The sequence below is a fragment of the Aulonocara sp. 'chitande type north' Nkhata Bay genome, linkage group LG9, assembly GCF_057382095.1.
Source record: "Aulonocara sp. 'chitande type north' Nkhata Bay isolate Kocher_YH1m ecotype deep benthic linkage group LG9, A_spYH_male_GT1.1, whole genome shotgun sequence".
Taxonomy (NCBI): domain Eukaryota; kingdom Metazoa; phylum Chordata; class Actinopteri; order Cichliformes; family Cichlidae; genus Aulonocara; species Aulonocara sp. 'chitande type north' Nkhata Bay.
The window spans coordinates 12,438,439-12,447,851 of record NC_141352.1 but is presented as its reverse complement, the minus strand read 5'-3'; the positions used below and the strand labels follow the sequence as shown (position 1 = coordinate 12,447,851).

General features: G+C 39.2%; 1 protein-coding gene across 1 annotated transcript; it reads left to right on the top strand.

Annotated features, from left to right (window-relative positions):
* The first annotated feature begins 294 nt into the window (after positions 1-294).
* Positions 295-1,436, top strand: LOC147321764 (homeobox protein NANOG-like). Its single transcript, XM_086305105.1, has 4 exons — positions 295-322; positions 546-766; positions 857-940; positions 1,080-1,436. The coding sequence occupies exons 1-4, from the start codon at positions 295-297 to the stop codon at positions 1,434-1,436; spliced, it is 690 nt and encodes a 229-aa protein (XP_086161231.1).
* The last annotated feature ends 7,977 nt before the right edge of the window (positions 1,437-9,413 follow it).

The window sequence follows — 9,413 nt, the reverse complement described above, 5'->3', positions numbered from 1 at the left end:
AAGCTCATTTGTACGGCTGCTTTCTAACTGTACTTTCTGTTTTCAGACCTCAGAAACAGCATTTTAAAGAAATGTAAATGATGCCAGTTGGTTGAAACTTGGTAGGGTAAAGCGACTCACAAAGGAAGAAGCTCAACCCCCCACAATCCTGCCCACACCCACAAACCTCCTTAAAAGCCCAGAATTGCTCTTAAATCAGCCTTAGGATACACAGCACTATCCTGCTTGGTTTGGAGCCCTTTCATCAGAGATACTTATTCCAGCTTTCCTGCTTTAATCACTGGGACTTCAAAGATGGAACATGGGATGCACTTTTCTCCAGGTATGCACTCAGCATTGTTGCCTGGTGAGCTACATGAATAGAGTTGGCTAATCTCTAAGACAACTTGCAAAAATACTCTTTCACTCTGTGTTGTAAGTCCTGATGGCAGAAGTCACTCTTGGTTCTGAATAATGTATAAATATCCCACTTTTTTTCTGGGAAACTGTTGTGTTTCAGACTCAGCAATTTACTTTTTAAAAACTTTTTTTTCCTGCTGTCTCAGAAGAGAAACAAGATTTTGCTGTCCCAAGAAGCCAGGATGGCAACATCACTGCCACTCTGCACCATCCCAGCACTGCTCCAGAGAAACCTAAAGGAAAGGCCCGGGTGGTGTTCACAGAGAGACAGTTGAATATTCTTGTCCATCACTTTAATGCGAAACATTACTATGAGCCAAGGGAGATGAAACAGTTGGCAGAGATGACAGGTCTGACCTACAAACAGGTGAGTGTTTTTCAACTTACTACAACATAAGAAATTGAATTTTGGGTCCATTGTACTGACTAAATGTTTTCTGTTTTCTTCTATCTTTAGGTAAAAACTTGGTTTCAAAACAAACGGAGTAAGTTTAGGAGGAGTTCACATTCTCAGTATGTGAATCAGGATGTCCCACTTCATGTAAGTATCTCCTATTATTAAACAGAATTGTTTCTGATTCTGTCATTATCTGGGGAATTGACTGTATTTAAAAAAGTGTAATGCCAATAATTTAAAACAACTATTCTCGTTTTACTGACAGTCCCCTTGTCCCCTTCAGTTTCAGGGAGAGAGACAGCCCCCGTTCAGGGAGCGGTACACCCAGCACCAGGTAAATTCAATGAGAATGGGTGCAGATAATCAGGCCCACTATTCTCATGCTGTGGGCAATTCTGCGGCTGGACCTCAATGGACCCTCCCCGACTCCCCTCAGATGTTTGGCTGGTCAATGCCACCAGGCAACGGGCATCACGAATACGACACAGCTGTTCAAAACCCAGCAAAAATGTCCAATATGATCGAAGCAATGGGAAGAGCTGTGAGTACTCAGACTGTTCTCATTGAACACAACATGGATAAGATCTTGGAGAAGCTCACGGCTCTTCAACAAGAAATTGACAGACCTGGTGACGAGTGACAGACATTTAGACTGTCTGTGAAATTGGAGGCACCAAACCCAAACATCGTCTCTCCCCTGCATACCGATGTCCCTGGAAAGCCCATCAAGACCTTTTTTTTTTACTGTTACTGTTTTAGAGGTCCTTTTTTTCCTCTTGTCCCTGATGTACGAATTTTCACTGTCTTTTTGTCTTTTTGGTTTCTTCCTGGTGCGGCTACATCCGCAGCCCCAGGACACAGGAATTTCATTGCATGTTGTACTTTGTATGACTGTGTATTTGACTAATAAAATTTGATTTGAACACCAGTTCAGCACTGAATGGAATATAAACAACCCAGGACTTTTTTTTAAATTATTTTTATTGTCTTCATGTAGCTCAACAGTCTCAGATTTGATTGCTTTCAGTAAAGTGGGAGGGGGGTATTCAATATCCAATGGATTTTAGAAATATTAGAATTCAGTAGGCTCCGGCTACTGTAAATAGTCAAAATAGCCAAAATACATACTGGGATATCAGAGAAAACACCATCAGAAATTCTGCATATAAGATTAAGAGATGAATTCATCAAAATGTGTTTTGTTTCATTTTGTTGTATTTGTTGTAAAAAATATTGTACATGAAGAAAATTCTCTTCCTTGTGTGTGAGAAACTGTAAATAAAATATTAGTTTCACCCATTCAAACTGAACTTTCTACATGTCTCCAAACCTTCTGTCAGAGACTGAACATCCGCATATGGAAAAGAAATAGTAAAAACTTATATGTGATTTACTCATGAAAGTGGCCACTTTCTCATTACTTTCATATATTGTTTTAGTAAGTATCCAAAACATACAAGTTTCATTATCAAATTTTTCAAGGGATCTTATATCTGTTTTCACTCTTATATGCTTTTCATACAAGTTTCACACAAGACAGATACAAACTTTATAAGATTTATATATATCTTTTCCATATGGGTCCAAATGTTTTAGAGACTTTAAACCTCTATCTTTCCATGTTAACTTGAGCTACAATCCTCTATATTCACAATCAAAGTATGAGACAGATAATCTAAAGAATCTGGAGCTTTCAAATGGACAAAAAGATTTTTCCAGGAATACCTCAAATAACAACCCTACCTCAGACTTCATTTTAAGAAACCTGAGACGATACAGTGGAAAGTTTTTGCCTCTGTGATTATCTTCCTAAGACTCTAAACGTTGGGTTTTATTTTAATTGTTAACAAGTCTGATGCTGATTACTTGGTAAAGCTCCAAAAACATTTTATTGTCACCTTTTCTACTCTCTGCTCTGTGACTACAGAGTCTTGAAATGAAATGTGCAATGTTATTAAATCTTCCCCTTACTGAACACCTGAAGTCAGCTCATTTAAAGTGTAGGATGCTCCTGATGGCCATGTATGTTTGTACCAGGGCTGTGTTGGGATCTGTCAAGGAATGTTACGATGGGGCATGGTGGCTGGAGGTTGCCAGGTTCTTGCTCACAGTGCCACCATGATCATGACTGGGAAGCGTACCAGAAACCAGGCGCCTTGCAGCAGGAGCACAGTGGTGTCCAGCAGAGCCTGAGTGGAGCTGTCAGAACAGCGAAGCTGCAGGAATGAAAAATCAAGTCAATAAATGAGCAGCACTGAGTCTAATAATCCATGTAATGTTGTCTTTGAGAGTTTCTGAAAAGCATTATGACATAAGGTGTTTTTCAATGTCCTGAATTTGAGCAATGAAATACAAGAGGCATACAGATTAATGAATGCATCATTAACTGAGTGAATGTGGATTGATATTGTACATTCAGCTAAGTAATTTCAAAGACACAGAAGTCATATTGTTTGCAGATGACACAAAGTTATTGTGGAAGTAACTTGGAACAACTTCTAAATGAACTACAAAAAAACTAAGAAATTGAAGACTTGGTTTTTCTATAATCAATTAACACTGAATCTGAGCAAACAAAACTCATACTATTCAGGAGTCTGATGATAAATAACATAGAATTAAAATAAATTATCTGAAAGGACAAACTTCTTCCGGTGATAATAAATCACAAACCATCATGGTCATTATCAGAATCAGAATCAGAATACTTTATTGATCCCTGGGGGAAATTATTTTTTGTTACAGTGCTCCATTTTAAACCAACATTAAGACAAGACAGACAATACGCTAACTAAGAATAGTACAATATATACATATATATACATACATACATACATAAGTCACTTATAAATAAATAGTTGGAAAAATTATGAATATATCGATAACCTGTAAAACACACACAAAGTGTAATAGGGATCATAAATAAAACCACTTCAACAGAACCACCAAATCCACTTTTTATTAAATACTCTTAAATTTAAAGACTTGGTTGACCTCAGAACTCTACACATGATTTATAAAGCAACAAACAAATCTTTGGCCCACAACATTTAGGACTTGATTAGGATAAAGACCAAATCATGACGACCTGAGAGAAATCTTTATGTTCAGCAAAGCTTCAGATGAGGATTTCTTCCACCTTGGTCTTGCCAAACCACATGCTGGTGGTTTTCACAAAGATTTAAAAGACTTCCATGTCATCTGCAGTTTTCAACATGGGAGCTACATACATGTTTTATCCTGTTTTACAGGTTTATTTCTTGTAGATTTTATTTTCTTGCCATTTAAATATAAAACATAGGCTGTTTTGACAAGACTCAGTGAATCTCAGTTAAAGTAAAAAAAAGAAAGAAAGAATTAACATGTAATGTACGTCTGTTTTTGCTTTTTTCCTCAGAGTTGGTGCAGTAGATCAAGGCTCATGCAGGAGACTGATAAAGTCAACTTTATATATGTTGGAAATGTTTCAGTCAGTGCCATTCATTTTCTTCCAACAAATGACGACATTTCTAGGATTAAATACTGGCTCTAACATCATAATCTACAATATTTGATAGGATGTTAAAAAGTGCATGCATGTTACACTTTACAAGTCGTGAAATCTTGTGTTTAACCTCTGACCCAGAATGTCACAGCAGAAATGCAGACTCGTCAGACCAGGAAACATTTCTCCAATCTCTTATTGTCTAATATTTGTGAGTCTGTTTCCTCAGTTTGCTGTTCTTAGCTGACAGCTGTTGTAGCCAGTGTGGTCTTCTGCTGCTTCTAGCCCATGTGCTTCAAATTCTGACATGTTGTGCTCTCAGAGATGGTCTTCTGTATAGTTTGCTTTTAATGAGTGGTTATGTTTAGTCACTCCTGCTTTCCTATCAGCATGAACTGGTCTGGTCTTGTTGCTCTGACCTCTGACATCAAGAAGCTTGTTTCATCCAGAGAAGTGCTGCTCACTGGATGTATCGCTGAGTTTTACATTCTTTTGTGCAGTTTGCATTAAGTTTATTTAATTTCTTCTCTTTGATCCACCACTCACTCTTTCTCGGTGAATCACTGAGATTTAAAGAAGGTTCCACACAAGCATGCCCTGATCAAGTCCTAAATGTCGTGGGTCAAAGATTTGTTTGTTGCTTTATAAATTACGTGTAGAGTTCTGAGGTCAGTCAAGCCTTTAAATTTAAGAGTATTTAATAAAAAGTGGGTTTGGTGGTTCTGTTGAAGTGGTTTTATTTATGATCCTAAGTCTGTTATTTATCATCAGTTTATCAATGATAGAATTTGTACATCTCCCAAATAGCAGAGTTTTGTTTTGCTCGTATCCAGTGTTAGTTCATTATAGAACTTTGTATCATCTGCAAACAATATGACTTCCGTGTCTTTGCAGTTACTTCAAATTAAGACATGTTAACACAAACACCTTTACCCTCACTTATCTCTCATGGCCCTGGTGCCAACTGTCTGCATTGACTTGATAATTAATCAGAGGTAGCAGGGTGTGATACAGGAACTCTAAACGACACATTAGCGTATGTTTAGTGGTCACTGGCTGAACTGGGTGCGTCTCTAATTCTGAATGAGCCAGAGGGGGCCAGATGCATGTGTCTGTGGGTTTATGACAAGCGTTGATGTGGATCGTTAGCCTTGGTATTGTTTACATTGACTTATGTGGGTGTTTTAGTGTCAGAGACTTTTACAATCTAGAGGTGCTTTTCAAAGAAGGTGAAAGCTACCATTTGCTATCTTATAAACTCCAAATGACCTCCACATGATCAAAAATATCTAAATTAGAGGTTTAATTCATTATTTGTATGTAATATTGGTATAATTTGGCTTATTTTAAAACATTTTAAACATCAGGTTTCAATACTCACTGAAATAATGCAGAACATATGCAAAAATATATTTAAAGAGCAGCTGTATTTTCTCTGAAACATTTGAAATTATAAACTATGTGCACAAATCTTCTGATAATAGAAAGTAAATTAATCATCGGTGCCAAGATCAAACTGGCTGCTTGTCTGAAACAACCAGAGCAGGAATTTAAATCAAAATCATCTAACACAGATCTAGTTGACATGAAAGCAGAACAAACTAAACTTTACTCAACTCACCAGTGAAAAATATCCATAAAGATCCTGATATACACCAGCTCACAGTCAGCAACTCAACAGGTTTGGCTTTCTTTACAAAATGAGAATTTTTCACATCATATAGTCCATCATGTATTTCAAACACATGAGTAAAGATGTGTTTATTTAATTGATTTAAGCGGATTAAGTGTTTCATATTTTATAAAGTGTGAGCTGAAAGGATTTGGTAAAGCTCATTTGTATGGCTGCTTTCTAACTGTACTTTCTTTTTTCAGACCTGGGGTCCGTTCTTCGTACCTCGCTTACTACATCCAAGATCAAATCATCGCGCTAACTTTGAGCTCGCTAATCCGGTTCTCCGAACACACCTGTTGTTGACGATTAGTACAGCTGGATGTAGTAATGTGAGATCACTGGGTGGCTTAACAGGGGCTACGCATCGATAGTAGAAACATTGATCGGCAACCCTTTGATTGGTTGGCGAAAATGTCGAAGGAGCGAGTTCGGTATTTTGCGGCAGCAGAGCAAGAACTCTTGATTGAGGGATTTCAATCTGGCCAACACCAGTAGGCGGTAGGGTAAATTTATTATATTACACTATATTATATTATATTACATTATATCCTCTTTCACATTAGTGCCACGACAGGACCCACTAGAACATGGGAACAAGTAAAAGTGAAATATAAGAATATTCTACAGAATGGTAATATTTATCACTTATATTGCTTTTAGTCTCTTGGAAAGAGACCCTGAAATAATCTGTTTGTTTGTTTATAACAGCAACCAAGAAAAGGGCAGAGCAAAAAAAAAAAAAAGACAGGTGGTGGTCCTGCACCCCCTCGTCAACAAGTTGGTTAAGTAAATAATACCCTCACGGGAAAATCGATATCTCTATGAGCACACTGTCGCACTGAGCTAAAGGATCCTGACTATCCCGCAATATACGCTGAATTCTGAAAACTCTCCTTATCAATCTTGCACCTTCCGCAATGGGTGGCTCACGTATACGGACAGGACATGGCTGCGACAGACTTCCCAAATCCACCTTCGCTTTTATAGCCGTGGTCTCTCATCTTGATTACACGAAGTAATTTACTATTACTACTCTAAAATATGAATTACATCTGAAATAATCAAATACATGAAATAGAATGATTAATAGTACATTTCCCTTTTTTTTAGGAAATGACCTGTATGAAATCAATAAAAGGATCAAGTACTGCATTAACTTTAGTTACATTGATAATATTTATTTATGGTAAAACAGTGGTAAAATATCGCTGTTGCTTTCATATAAATGAAGCGGACATACCTGAGTGGCCGCGATCTAATCCTGTTTACATAAAGTAAGCCTGCTCCCGAGCAGGTTTACGCTTACGGATCTGTTGCTATGACAGCAAATCCCAGATGAGCTTCGGGGAACCGAACGATCCAAGATCACGCGAAATCGTCAACAATCAAATCCAGCTAACTTAGCGAGGTACGAAGAACGGACCCCTGAGAAACAGCATTTTAAAGAAATGTAAATGATGCCAGTTGGTAGAAACTGCCTGACTGCTTGCAAAGTGACCAACAAAAGAAGAAGCGCAAACCTCCACATTCCTGCCCACACCCACAAACCTCCTTAAAAGCCCAGGACAATTGCTCTTAACTCCGTCAGTCTTAAGTTCCTATCCTGCTTGGTTTGGAGCTCTTTCAGCAGAGATACTTTCTCCAGCTTTCCTGTTTTAATCACTGGGATTTCAAAGATGGAAGATTATGGGATGCACTTTTCTCCAGGTATGTACTCAGCATTGTTGCCTGGTGAGCTAATATGAACAGAGTTGACTAACCTCTAAGACAACTTGCAAAAATGTTCTTTCACTCTGTGTTGTAAGTCCTGATTGCAGAAATAACCATTTCTCCCTCCACAGTTGAACAGAGAGTCCACTTTAAATCCTTTTTGGTTTTAAAGAATCTACAAATATCCGACCACTTTCTCCCCCCCCCAAGGTTGTGTCAAACTGTTGTGTTTAAGACTCATCTATATAACCTTTGTTAATTTTTCTGTTACAAAGTCAGTTGTGCCAAAACATATCAGCAACTGACCCATGTGGACCATATAGACTTGTGATTACTTCTCTTGTGTCTTTACCCTCACAGACTCGTGGAGTTATGACAGCGGGGTTGAAGGGAGTCTTCCCTTGGAAGAACTCGCTATATGGGCAGAGAGTGCTCTACAAATGGAGATGACCAACAAAACTACTGATACCTCTGAGGCTGTTTCCATCTCAGTCTCAGAGCAGAAACAAGATTTTGATATCCTGATTGTTGCTCTGATATGTATTGTTAATCAGCACCTCAGCCTGACTGGTGGGCCTGTTTGTGCTTAACCCAACTTGCAATGTTGGTTAAAGTTAGCACCTAGTTTTCTTTAGATCTGTTTTCTCAGGATTAATAAATGGATATGGTTAAAAATTTTCCCCTGTGGCTCTGCTTTGTCTGTCCTGACTTAGCCGGGCATTTCACTATTCCACCCAGCATATACATTTCTGGTGTGGGCTTTCCCACCAGACACTGCTTCCACGGCTGATGCTGTTTGTTAGCACCTCATAAGGAGAAGCATGTCCTCACCTCACCAAAAGTGCTCTATGACCACTGGATTTAGATCAGAGCAGAGAGTTGGGGTGAGGGAGTGTTACGTCCCCCCCAAAGGGGTTTAGGCATGCGAGTGAGGGGACCAGTAACAAATTAGTCCAGAACAGTCCAGAACTCCTCAACATAGTGTCCCAAGTGACAGCCAGATGTTTTTTGAGCCATCACATATGGAGAACCCAGCGGATAGCTAGAAGGCCTTACTGAAACACTTTTCAGGCGCTTCTTTGCTAGGTCATGGCGACAGGCATGCTGGTTAGCCAGAAGTGCAGGTTGGAATGGGTGTGATACAACCAATCTGTCACACTGTAGGTCATCTGGACCTGAAAGACTGTCAACAGGTGGCGGATCACAATTAGTCGATTTCTGACAGGGACCAAATGACACCACCGAGCAATTATGCTCCAATTGTCGTCTCGGACTGGCAACTTTGTCCGTTTGTGAACCACGATTGACTCCTTTCAAAGCAGAGCCTTTTTGCTTTGAGTGGGCATTCAAACAGTTAGCAACCAGGTGGCCAGGTTTGTGGCAGAAGAAACAGAGCTGTGTTTTGGCTCTTGAAACCACACCTGTATCAGCTTTGCTAGCTCGTACACTCCTAGCCCTTTAGACTGACTGTTTCTGTTTGTAGGTCTTACAATTTGCTACTTGAAACAGAAAAACACTTTGGTTTTGCCTTGGGACGGGACACAGGTACCTCGCTCTTTGGGTACTGCACAGCTGGCACATTGCTAACCTTCACTGAGGCATCGCGTCGGTCGTGCTCAATAACACTAGTTTTATGGGTGAGGGCAAACTCATCAGCCAGTGCTGCAGCCTGCTGTAATGAGGAAACCTGTTCACTGAGGTATACTGCAATCTGCTTAGAGATACGGTTCTTAAATTCCTCCACCAAC